The sequence below is a fragment of the Suncus etruscus genome, chromosome 1, assembly GCF_024139225.1.
Source record: "Suncus etruscus isolate mSunEtr1 chromosome 1, mSunEtr1.pri.cur, whole genome shotgun sequence".
NCBI lineage: Eukaryota > Metazoa > Chordata > Mammalia > Eulipotyphla > Soricidae > Suncus > Suncus etruscus.
In genome coordinates, this window is record NC_064848.1 from 112,473,390 (window position 1) to 112,487,088 (window position 13,699).

General features: G+C 37.0%; 1 protein-coding gene and 1 non-coding gene across 2 annotated transcripts in view; both read right to left on the reverse strand.

Moving 5' to 3' along the window:
• The window catches only part of RELN (reelin), a 548,597-nt gene that overhangs the window by 302,895 nt on the left and 232,003 nt on the right, over positions 1–13,699 (reverse strand). The window contains exon 6 of the mRNA XM_049783824.1: positions 12,526–12,604. Coding sequence (XP_049639781.1) covers positions 12,526–12,604 — 79 coding nt within the window. The remainder of the gene's footprint in view (positions 1–12,525; positions 12,605–13,699) is intronic.
• On the reverse strand, positions 9,551–9,661 carry LOC126027365 (U6 spliceosomal RNA). Its single transcript, XR_007502252.1, has one exon. It is a non-coding gene; the product is annotated as a U6 spliceosomal RNA (small nuclear RNA).

Consider the following 13,699-nt stretch of genomic DNA (forward strand, 5'->3'; position numbering starts at 1 on the left):
CTCTGCTACTGTTTTGCTCTTGGCACCTCTTTTCCTCCACCTCCTTTCATTGTGGACCTTTGCTTGCTATAGATTCAGTTTCTGAGAAGTCCTCGCTTGAGGACATTTTCTGATATGTTACGGCTGGGAGCCATTATTTAGACTTTACAAGACCAAATCACAGGCTGAAGCTGTGCTACAATTTTTACCCCCTCCCCCAGACTATTTCAAAAGACTTAAAGGGGGAATGTATATCTCCTGTGAGTATTTCTTTCAGGGGTCTCAAACTCAATTTATCTGGGGGCCGCAGGAGGCAAAGTTGGGGTGATCTTTGAGTGCAAAGTCAGTAGTAAGCCTTGAACATTGGGGGTGTGACCCAAACACTAAAACAAAATAAAACAAAACAAAACAAAAAAAGATTTCTCATCCTAGGCTTCAGCTAGGATCTGAGCAAAAACAAAGACCACATATTACAGAAGACTGATTACAACAACAATGATGGAACAGAACTTCTAGAACCATAAAGACTCTATCCTAGACCTTGTTCTATGACCTGTGCAAATACCAAGATCTCTAGCTACAGAGGCCTGATTTAATCATCCACAACTGAGCGGAAAGTCTCCTGGCACCACAAAAAAGACCTTGGGGTGTGGTAATGAGTATGTACAGAGCCAGTAGCTGTTCCCATGACAGTATGCTTCAAGGGCAGAAAAACCCTTAAACTCTTAGGCCAAGGGAATTCCCTTTCTTATTTCCCCTATACTTACTGTGCCTGTGCAAAAAAGGTGGAGGGGGGCACAAAACCTTGCCACACCAGCACTCCTTTTTTATTTCTTCTTTTTCTTTTTTACTTTTTCTCTTTTTTCTTCCTTTTTTCTTTCTTTTTTGCTGCTGGGTGCTTTTCTTTTATTTTTTGTATAAACTTAAACTTGGGTTTTCTTTTTTTTGTTATTTTTTCTTATTCTTTTTTTCTCTTTGACTTCTAAATTGAGGAGTAAAATAAAAATGAACAGTACCAGTACCAAACAGCCATATGAATATTGAGAGTGGAATTAAAAAATGATCCAACTTAAACATCAAACTTAAAGTCAACAATAGAATCGATACCCTATCTACAACAAGCTATACACAGAGGGGAACAGTTACACTAGCACTCCGGGGGATAAATGGGAGATATGGGACACATGCTGGGAAAAGGGGTGGAGGAAAGACAACCCTGGTAATGGAAATGGCCCTGATTCATTGTCACTATGTACCTTAAATTTTAGTGTGAAAGATTTGTTATTCACTCTTTGGTCACAATAAAAATTACTATAAAAAATAAAAATAAAAATAAAAGATTCCTCTAGGGCAGAGCCACAAAATGTTGTACAGAGGGCCACAAACTGTGTTTAGATGAATTTCCTTAATAGGTATAACCCTTATTGAATATCTTCTTGTATAGATGCAATTTCCCCCATTTTTAAAAATAATCTATTTAGTAGAGAATTCTAGTAGATAAGTCTCGCTGTTGTTTAGAGTTCATGTTAGAAACAGGTTATGGGGATTGTTGGGCTTGTTAATTCTGCCCCCATATGCACCAGTAATACCTTGTGGCATTGTTCCCTTTTGCATAGTAACATTAAAATGGGAAAATCTTACGTGTGCAGACAAGTTCTTATCTAATAGAAATAGGAACACATAAATTTTATACTGGAATTGGAGCTTACACCCTGAACACATGTCATAGTAACTTGGCTTAGGTTTCAGAAGATCGGACATTGACCATTCACTCCTGAACCTTTGATACCAACTATGGAAACAACCACGGTTTTCTACACTATCATCAGGAAGTGAACTTCTACCAGGGAAGACCTTACTGCTACCCTGGCATCAACTTACTCCAAAGAGGGCTCTTATGACATCTTAATGACTCGATAACAGCAACAACCTGCTCTCAGGGCAGGGTTTTTTGGTTTTTTTGGCATTGCTGGTCTTATGCCAGGATACTTCATGGGCAAGGTCTCCTAGTTTTAGGCCATAGGTTTTTCCTTTCTATTTCTCCCATATTTTGCTGTGCCTATGCAAACAACTGACACACACACACCTTTTTGATTGTATTTTTAATCTCTTATTCTTAAGAAAATTATTTTAAAGTTGAAAAAGGAAATGAAAACTTTTGGTATTCCTGACCCAAGGATAATATTGCTCTTTTCCCAGGTAAAACTGTAAATGTTTATGAGACTTTAAATGTGAGGTTGTAAGGAAGGCTGGGTCAGAGGAGTTGAGAACCCCCCAGAATCAATGGTCCTGGAGGTGATGGTGTAGTTGGATAGTCAGTTACCTTCTTCTAAAGACATCAGAGACCATTTTACTTTCCAAATAAAACTTCACCAACCAGAACACTTCACTTTTGTTTCCATCTTATTATAAAGAGACAATACTGTATAATAAATAAAGTAAGCCCATTTGCTTACAGGAGATCAGCATTAAACAAAATAAATTAAAAAATCCCTAAGATTCTATTATTCTGTAAATGTGGAATATTTTAAGGAAAATAGGCAAGGAAATTTCAGTCTCTAAGAGAGAGAATAATATCACCTTCAACTAAGTCAGACCTCTTTTTAAAAAGGAACTAACACATGCTCTAAATGTGAAAATGACATACTCCATATATAGCTCCTCTTTCTCATTACTTCTCACTGAGGAACATCAGAGAACTCTTCTGGGTTCACTAGGGAGTTTAAAAATTGATCTCTTCTTTATTAACAGGCACAATGACAAATATTATTTGAGTTAAAAATAACCCCTCTAAAATCCTACTATTGCACATAATATTCTGACCTCCCACTATGGTGAATTCCACTACATGCTGTTTGAAGAAATACTTTCTCAGTAGCTTCAAATGTGCTTGACATTTAATTCTTTTGAGTGAGACCTTGTTTCTGTCACCAAAACAGAGACTGTAGAAGGAAACTATAAGCTTATAGATTCTTACCATACTTTATTAGTGTACTACTTCTTGCTAACCTTTCTGCTGTAGATGAAGCTTTCCCCCAGGACAATTACATCGACCCAAGAAAACAGGAAGAAGAAAAAAGAAAAAATTGGAGGGACATTTTGTAATAAGAGAAGAGTTATTAACCAATGAGCAGAAAGAACAAGTAGGGAATAATAGACAAAGGTGAAGAAGTCAAGAGGAAGGAAGTGAAAATATAATAGAAAGTTGAAAAAGATGTAAAAAGATCAACCCATTAGGTTATTAGATCTAAAAAATAAAACAATTTAGTGCTTGCTTCAACAGCACATATGCTAAAAAACCAATTTATAATTCCACACTCAGAAATACATTGGTGTTTTAGAGACTCTGACAAAGGCATTCATGAGAGCAAATATTCATTATACCTTATATTTTTAATGTATTCACAATCTTACCTAGTCACTTATTCTCAAGAAAAGTATAAAGCTTATATCACATATTCCCCAGACCAGGCCTATTAGGTATGGGGTCTTCTAGATATTTTTGGTTTGTTACTTTTGGGGATGTGGGAATATGTGGCACATTGCCAGCTGTGCTCAGGGCTTATTCCTGTCTGTGCTCAGATGTCACTAGTGATAGGCTCAGGGAACCATATGGAGGACCTGGTATCAAACCTAGGTTAGTCATATATAAAAGAGCCTAACCCAGTACCTTTATGGCCCCAAATATCTTCTAAGTTATCATTAGAAACCTTCAGTGGGGAAGAGAAGCCTTGGTGTCGTTGGCTAGTTTTTGTCTAACACAATGAAGGACATTAAACAAAATTAATACTCCTTTAGCCAGCTTCTTTCCCAGTGACATGGTTCATCAGTCCAAACTCAATGAAATGTTATTGATATCGTGGCACTCACACTTAGCTAATATATAGAATCCTCTCAGTATTTTTGGCAAGTTATTTATCAGATGGATGGGATAGGGGCAGGGAGAGGACTCCAAGTTACCAGTGGCCTACAAGTGGTTTTACTGCTTATTTGAAATTTTTTATGGACTACATAGCTAATAACTAACTACTAAATAAAGCTCCAGCTAGATGACCTTGCCCCCTCCTAAAATCTCAGACTTTCAATAAGTTTTGTTCAATTCTTTTGCCAGTATTATAAAGAAAATGAACTTTTAATAAGTTAAATCACCAATTGTTTTGCTTTATCTCAGACTAAGTACTATAATAATTTAGTATTTTCAAGAAACTACCATATTTGTCAGAATATAAGATGACCGGGCATATAAGACGACCCCCTAGTTTTGCAGTTAAAACATAGGTTTAGGCCTATATTGGCTGTATCAGACAGAACATTCCTGTGCTGCATGTGCTGCATGTGTTCCTGTGCTCATGTACCACAGTGAACCAATCACAACAAGCAAAGGTTCAAAGGTTATACTGTAATAGACTTCCTCTCTGACTCTGGCCAATCTGAGCAGGCTTTTGACAGTGTAGATTCGGGTCCAGAACATTGTCTAATTTGCATGCATAAAAAGCCTGCTTGGATTGGCTGAATTAGAGAGGTAGTCCGAGCAGCCTTGCAGTGATTGGTGCGGGATCGAGTTGGAAAATTCGTTTAGTGGCAATATTCAGGCAATTTTTGTTTAGTGGCATATTGAAACATTTTTTGGGATATACTCAGAGTATAAGATGACCCCTGATTTGGTTGACTTTTTTTGTTTCAAAAGTCATCTTGTACGTCGGAAAATATGGTACCAAATATATCAGTGTGTGGTCTCTGCTTCCTTTGTGGTGTACATAAATTTTACATATAAACATGGAATATGCTATTTATTTTACTCAATATTGTAGAATGTTAATCATAATTTCTGCAATATTAACTGTACACTGGTGTTTTTTGTATGTTTACACCAACTGACAGTCTCTATGTACTCTAAGACTTGAGACAATTTCATTTGTATCTTCTTGGTGTCTCTTATCCCTGTTGGCATCATTACTTACTCACCTAAGACACTTCTTCTGAGGAGTAACTTCTGTTCTTTCCTGATCTCTACTGAATAGAAGCTTTCTGCTATTACTACTTGTGCTGGAGGGGAACATCTGTTGTCATGTAGTTGCCATTTATCATCTATTTTCTAACAGATCCACATTTCCCACAAGAACATCAGAGACAAGTAATATATCTCTGGATGTCTTCTGTGAACTACAGAAAACACATATTAAAGAGATAATCTGTTAAGCAAAACAAAGATTCCTCTTTGACTTTGTAATTAGCTGAAGGATAAAGACACTTCTTAAGAAAAATTCAATTGTTATTTAAAAAATCCATTTACTCTATAGTTCTTCATCTCTTTGTAAACTCTTTCTCAAAGTGATGAGTTGGAAATAGCTCCCATTTCTCTTTTTTCCTCATTTAAAAAATTGCCAAGGGGTCCAGAAATTACAGCGAGCAGGGTGCTTGCCTGCCATGCACCCAACCTGCGTTTGGTCTGCAACAACTCCTTATGTTTTTCTGAGCGCATTAGAGTTATTCCTAAGTGCAGAGCCAGAAATAAAGCCTGAATACCACTAAGTTGTGGGTCAAAAACAAACAAAGAGTTGTCAATATATTTTGTTTTTTTTTTTTTTGTTTTTTTTTTTTTTTTTTTGGTTTTTGGGCCACACCCGGTGCCGCTCAGGGGTTACTCCTGGCTATGCGCTCAGAAGTTGCTCCTGGCTTCTTGGGGGACCATATGGGACGCCGGGGGATCGAACCACGGTCCGTCCTAGGCTAGCGCAGGCAAGGCAGGCACCTTACCTCCAGCGCCACCGCCCGGCCCCTGTCAATATATTTTGAAGTAAATTTACACAATAAAAAATACACAGATGTGACGATTCTATGTTGTTTTTTTTGTGTGTGTGTGGATATTTATTTTTGATGGAGGGGGCATATCTGGCTGTGCTTAGGCTTACTCCTGGCTCTGTGATCAAGGATAACCCGTGGTAAAGCTTAGAAGACCACATGTGGTGTCAAAGATTGAACACCGGTTGGCAGAATATAAAGCAAGTGCTCTACCCACTATGCTGCAAAATAACATTACACTTATGTAGCCCATATCCTCATGAACAGAACATATTTTGTTCCTATAAGATTCTTTCCTTTCCCAGATACCTACCCCAACTCTGAAACAGCCACTGATCTAATTTCTAGAACTTCAGATAATTTTTATTATATAACAATTATATATCCTATAAGCAAAGTAATAAATTATAACCTATTTAATCTACTTCCTTTCAATATTTCTAGAGATTCAACTATGTTAGCTTAACTAAATACAACTCATTTCTTTTTATCGTGAACAATATTATGCTATATAGTATATCATTATTTATACATGATGATGAATGAACAAATATATCTTGATAGATACTAAAAGAGCAACCAATTTTTAGACATTATATCTATTTCCTCTATTTTCATTATCCCATTTCCTTCTCTTTTGATTGTTATGGTGTTGTGGTATATAAATATATTTTTTCAACTACAACAACAGTAAAAAAAACTAAGGTTGCTATATCAGAAAGACAGCTATAGTGGCAGAAGGTATGCCTAGCATATGAAAGGTCTAGTTACATGGCTGGCACTACGTGATCACATAAACTACACCTGGTTTAAATCTGGTGACAACTGAGCACCTCCGAGAGTGGGCTCTACATTCTCTAAACCAGGGATCTCAAACTCAATTTACCTGGGGGGCGCAGAAGGCAAAGTCGGGGTGATCCTTGAGTGCAAAGTCAGTAGTAAGCCTTGAACATTAGGGTGTGTGACCCAAACAACTAAAACAAAACTAAACAAAAAAAGATTCCTCTAGGGCAGGGCCACAAAATGTTGTACGAAGGGCCGTTTGCTAAACCCATCCCACCTGCAATGCTGGGGATGGACTCAATTAAAAAATTTCTCTACATTTATATAAAATATTATTATGTTTATATCATTTAAAATAGTTTAATATACACAAAAGAATCATTAAAGAGTAGTTGATGTACAAATAAAATGTTAATAACATATGGCATTTTATTAGGTCCTTAAATTTCTTTTAAATTTAGAAATATGAAGCTTTTCTTCTCTTTTTTTAATTGTTGTTTCTATATGATTAAAACACTACTGATTCCTTCTATTATTAGCATTACAAAACATTGCACCCATTTTATAAATTAGTTCTTCCATTCATTTATAATCTGAATTAAGCTCAATGATATATTAAACTTTTAAATATGCTAAAGAATGAGAGAAGGAGAATGCCTGTCTTGAATACAGGCAGGGGTGGAGGAGAAGGAAGGGTATTATTGGTGGTGGTAATGTTGCACTAATGAAGGTGGGTGTTCTGTTTATGACTGAAACTCAACTCAATCATGCTTGTAATCATGGAGCTTAAATAAAGATTTTTAAAAATGTTTTAAATATGTTTCATTGTGGGACCAGAAGTACATCTGAGTGTGGTGCACCATATGGTCAAGTTGAGTGAAGAAACGTCACCCACATCAAACCTAAACTGTCACTCCAGCCCCATGAAGGAGTTTCTTTGTTTGTTTTTTTGGTTTTTCGGGCCACACCCATTTGATGCTCAGGGGTTACTCCTGGCTAAGCGCTCAGAGATTGCCCCAGGCTTGGGGGGACCATATGGGACGCCGGGGGATCGGACCAAGGTCGAGATCTTTCCTTAGCTAGCGCTTGCAAGGCCTTACCTCTAGCGCCACCTCCTGCCACCTACATGAAGGAGTTTTTATTGTTTTCTTATCTCTCCAGAAGATGGGAATGTGATAGTGGAGAAACTAATGGACCACTTTTTGAGCAGAGCTTCAGAAAGAAGAACATCATAATAAAGATGTCCATGCACCAGGTCCAGGATCAGAACAGTTTCTATATCTTAAAGAGGAGCTCAGTGAGGCCAAAATGATACTATTGCAGGTTGGGGGTTAGGTGCTTGCCTTGCATGAAGCTGATCCAGGTTCAATTCCTCAGTCCCTTGCTGGGAGTCCTGAGCACTGCCAGGTGTGACCCAAGAATTAATTTTTAAAAAGGGGGTTCATGATAGATTCATTGCCTTGAAGGCATGTTAGTGTGAGGATAAAAATTATCCAGTCAATTACTGAAGAATAGAAAACTGAGTGAAGGAAAGTTAGTTCACAGAAATTAAGTTTCAGCAGAAGAGGAACAATAAAGGAACTTACATTAGGTTATGATACATTAAAGAAAATGTTATTTCTCTGCATTAGGTTATGATACATTAAAGAAAATGTTATTTCTCTGATACACATTTGTAGACAGAAACTTTAAGTTTTGAACTACACTGGCTTAACACTTGTTAAGCATAAACAGTTTTCTAGGAGAACTACTATAAATTTAAATGGCTGCTATTTCTGGAGAAAGGGAAACTAGCCTTTCCTAGTTATAAAGGAAAGACTAATTATTCTTATTTTTTGTATGATTGTACTTTTTCAAGTACTTTTATTAAATTTAAAATCAAATATAGCATGTAAGCCAAGTATTTTGACATTAAAATTAATATTTGTCTGATGTGGTTTTTATTTTGTTTTTTTTTTTGGAGGGTCACACCCCCAAAAGGGATTTTTTGGCAGGTTTAGGGTGATCATATAGTATGCTCGGGACACAACTTGGGTTGGCTGTGTACAAGGCAAGTGCCCTCCTCTCTGCTGTTTAAATCTAGCCCTGGTTTGATTGCTTTTAAGTTTCTCAGTTTTATTTCAACAACTCACAGGCATATAGAATACTGGTTTTACTGTTTCATTCATTCATAAATAATAATGTTATTTCATATTCTTTGTTTTTATGCACAGTAATTTATATACGAGACAAGTTGGACATCAAGAATTAAATGAAATGGAATGAAAAACTGTTGATTTCATTAGATGAATCTAATGAAACCAAATAAGTAATGAGTTATCTAATGTTTAAATGGATGTACTCCAATATTGCAAAGACACGGCTTTTGTTTCTTCATTTTTCCTTTTGCTTGTGCTTAAAAATTAAAGATCAAATACATCATCTGATGCTCATAGGCAGCTATGGAATAACACACTCAGAAAAGTGCGTTTGCCCTCTTTTTATTGCAACCTATTACTTAATCATGGGAATTTCACCTAGGGCTGAAAATGCACCCCCAATCACTATGCTTCTCTCTGTTCTGTTGGGGGTTTTGGCAATGGCAACAAGGACTCTTTTTTTCCCCCACAGTTCCACATTGATCAGTGGTTTCTAATTCTTTGGAGTAAAGAAAATAGAAGGTAATGCACAAGGCAGAAAAGCCATGTGCCATACATATCTTAAGAGAGACCTAAGTTGAGTAAAAAACATTAATGAAATTTGTCATTTTATAGAAGATATTTTACTAGGATATTTGATTTTACTGTGATTATTTATTTATCTTAAGAGCTGAATAAATTTAGCAGTACTGAGAATAATTAAACGTGTCATTACTCAGATGGTCCTTAGATTATCCCCAATATTACCCCCAGATACCTCCCGCACTGAGGTGTGTATCCTTAGTGCCACTCATTCCCTTCAGTCCAATAGACAATGCTATTTATTTATTATATTTTATTTTTTAAAGAAAACTATGGAACGTTTCACGAATTTGCGTGTCATCCTTGCGCAGAGGCCATGCTCATCTATCTTCTCTGTATCGTTCTAATTTTAGTATATGTGTTGCCGAAGTGAGCACGCTCTTTTATTTTTGTGATTTTTTTTTTATTTAAGCAACAGGGTTACAAATATTTTAGTAATTGGATTTCAGCCATAAAATGCACATTTCCGGGCCCGGAAAGATAGCACAGCGGTGTTTGCCTTACAAGCAGCAGATCCAGGACCTAAGGTGGTTGGTTCGAATCCCTGTATCCCATATGGTCCCCCATGCCTGCCAGGAGCTATTTCTGAGCAGACAGCCAGGAGTAACCCCTGAGCACTGCCGGGTGTGGCCCCAACCCCCCCCATGTACATTTCCCTTCACCAATGCAACTTTTCAGACATCAGTGTCCCCCATTTCCCTCCTCCCCCACCCCCTGTCTGTCTTCGAGACAGGCATTAAATTTCTCTTTATATCATTGTCATGGTAGTTGTTAGTGTAGTTATTACTCTAACTGCACTCAGGAGTAAGAAGGAAAGTTGCCTGAAGCCAGCATCCAGGAAGGAAAGAGATCCTTCAAGAGCTGGAAGCCTGGGAGGTCACCAGCCCCACCCAAACCCTCCCTCCAGGGCTGAGTGGAGAATGGGGAGAGCCTGGGCTACTCTTTAAACTCCTTGGCAGGACCCACCTCGCTGCCCGCCCCCCAGCATGAGGCCGAGGGGTAGCCCTGGAGCTCCGGAGAAAGGACGTGGAAAGGTGCTGGGGTGACCCAAATGAACTTGAGAAGTGATATACAGATCTAAGCATATGATGGGGCAGGGTGATGGCAGATGGTGATTCGGGGCACTGATGGGGAACCCATAGATAATAGTGGAAGGACGTAGATACTATTGGCTGGTGTGGACTGTGAATTCGGCAAGCATGAAACCCTGTCATTAAGAGTACTTTGGGGCTGGAGCAATAGCACAGTGCTAGGGCATTTGCCTTGCATGCAGCTGTCCAGGTGATGAATCTAGCTTCGATCCCTGGTTTTCTTATGGTCCCCCAGGCCAGGAGCAATTTCTGAGTGCATAGCCAGAAGTAACCCCTAAGCATCACTGGTTGTGGCCCCAAAACAAAACAAAACAAAACAAAACAAAACAAAACAAAGAGTAGTCTGATTTACAGTGGCTAAAATCATTTTTTAATCTAAACATAAAGATAAAAGAACTCTCAAGTTTATGAAATAAAAGGTAAAAGTATGTGCCTTTTTGAAAGGCTTGTTTTTTTAAGTAAGAAAAATCATAGCTGAAGGAAAAGGAGCACAAAATCCATAACTCTGGCCAAAAAAAATCATGTATCATCAGATCAGTCATGAAAATGGGTGAAAGAAAATCAATCACATTTTATTGATTGAAAAAAAACAATAGAATCGGAACCAGCTAACAGACACATTTTGTATTTGTCAAGAAAACTCAATGAAGAATATGAATTAGTTTGACAGAAATAAACTTGCCATGAAAGAAACAAATCATCAAATAACAACTATATTAATAGAGACAAATATAGCCTGAAAGTCAGAAGTAGTGAAATTTTCCTGGGTAAAAGCAGTGCTAAGGAAGTGGCTTTTTTTTACCTTTTCTACTAAAATTTTAAAACTTATTTTAAGAAATTTATACTTAGGATGCATTTATAGGGAAGTATTAGTAAATTATTTTTGAATAAAATTAAATTATGAGCTTTACTGTGTCTGTAAACTGATAATTTTTGTATATTTTATACATTTTTATTTCTTCCCAGAAATGATGGAACAAGATTCTCTATCCAGTACAATAGCACCAGTATTTTCTCTACTTCTCACTTTTCCCAAAAAACTCTCCATAACATCATTTCTCCTTCTTTAGAACCCCATTTATTTTTGCAAATCTACCACACTTAAAGATTTCTATCTTGGATTATAAAGCATTTTCAAAACAGATTTTGGGCTGAAGAGATAGTTCAGAGGTGAAGAATCTTGTTTGGCATGTGACTCAAATCTAGTTTGATTCCTGGCAGCACATTTGACACCCCCCCCCCCCTGCACTGCCAGGAGTGAACCCTAAGCATCATCAGGTGTGGCCCCATAAATACTATTTATAAGTGGTTTTAGGCAGGGCAGGGCACTCTTTGCAGGTCTTATATGTTGTACCTGAAATTAGTTCAGGACAGCATATAGCAAGGCATGCTCCTTACATACTGTACTGTCTCTCTGGGCCCACACAAAATTTTAATTTTTTTTTTATTTTAATATTTTAATTCATTATTTTTTTGCCTTCAAAATTCCTATGGAGTTGTCCATAAACAGCCTTCACAAGAGTATTAGAGCATAAATAAGAATAACTGAGAAGTTACTTAAAATATGATCTGCTATCTTGATCAAATGTCATTACTAAACACATTAAATTTTTTGTTATTATTGTGTGTTCACACCTGGCAGTGCTTAAGGTTTACTTCTGGCTCTACCCTGAGAAATAACTGTTTCGGGGCTACAGGAACTATATGCAGTACCATAGATGGAACCAGGGTCAGTTGCATGCAAAGCAAGAATCCTCCCCTTTTACTAGCACTTGGGCCCCAATGCGTAATGTCTTCTATGCAAGAGATTTATACAGCTGAAAAAAAAAAATCTCTCCAAACCACGACTGTAAGAATCATGTAGACTCAGTCCCTTTAAGAACGTTATTTTTTTTTTTAAGATTATATAGTCTACATTAACTCCAATTTTAGACTTGAGCAATTTACTCTGATACTTTAGTACAAAAGACTAATTTTACTTAACCACTCTAAGGGCGCACCTCAGTATTTATCTACTCTCTATCCTCCCTCCCTCCCTCCCTCCGTCCGTCCGTCCCTCCCTCCCTCCCTCCATCTCACTCTCTTTACCTTCCTCCCTCCATTCATTTTTGTATTGAGCAAACCAAGGAAAGTACATGCCTGTAACTTACCATATATTTGGGTTCAATTCCTGTTCGTGGTAGGAGTCAAAATCATCTCGCAGGATAATACTGTCACTGTGTATTTCAGCTAAGAGAAAAATAAAGCATTTATAAAAATAATTAGATGGCAAAATAATTAAACAAAAAGACTATGTTTGGCTTTTATGAGGAATGACAGTATTTTAAATTAAAGCCAAATTTTAAACCACCAATATTTTAATATTATAGTTTCTTCACTCCTAAACTACTAAGAAACAAGAGTAAAGGCTCTGCTGTTTCAACATAGTTCTCTAAAAGAAACTCCACCTCCCTTGTTAGTGGGCAGTAAGGTCAAGGCCAGTACTAACCTATAAGGACAGGCAAGTTTTTCACAGCCCCCAATGTTCAGAACAAATTCAATGTCTAACTCACTTTATAGAACAGATATGAACACATTGAATGTTTTTGGCTATTTGCTAATTTTACTGATTTCCTTTCCTGTTTCTTACTATTCCTTTGTCTTGGTCTATTTTCTCTCCTTCCCTATATTCATTAATTTTTTTCTTTAATATATTTCAAATAGGTTTTTACCTGTAAGCAAGAAAGATAAAATTATATGATTGAAGTTCCCTGATAAAATCATATTAGAGAAGGCATGCCAGTAAGTCCACCATAGTTTTAAGTATATTGTCATTATACTTGAGAAAGTATTAAATACATGTTAGAAATTATCTTAGCCACTATGATTTATAATTTTATAATACTGTATGATTTATAAAATACAAGACATGATTTATAATTTTTAATGGTAGAGTCTTATACATACAATAGTCCAACATCACTTCCCCCCACTGGAAGCACTTGTTTCCACCAGTATTGTCTCAGAGTTTCTGAGTGCCCTGCTCAACTTCCACTCTTCTAACATTCCTCATGCTACTCCCCAAGTCTCACAGTCCTGGTAAGCACCGTTCTATAAACTAGTTCTTAGATTCTATTACTTTGGTCATGGATTTTTATATCCTATACATGAGAAAGATAATTCTCTATCTGTCTCTCTCCTCCCAGCTAACTTCACTCAGCATGATATCTTCCAGTTCCATTCATGTAGCTGTAAATTGCATCATTTCATTTCTTATAGTTTAGTAGGTAAATGCCCATTTTCATCTCCTATAGCTCAGCAGATAAATATACATTTTAATGTATA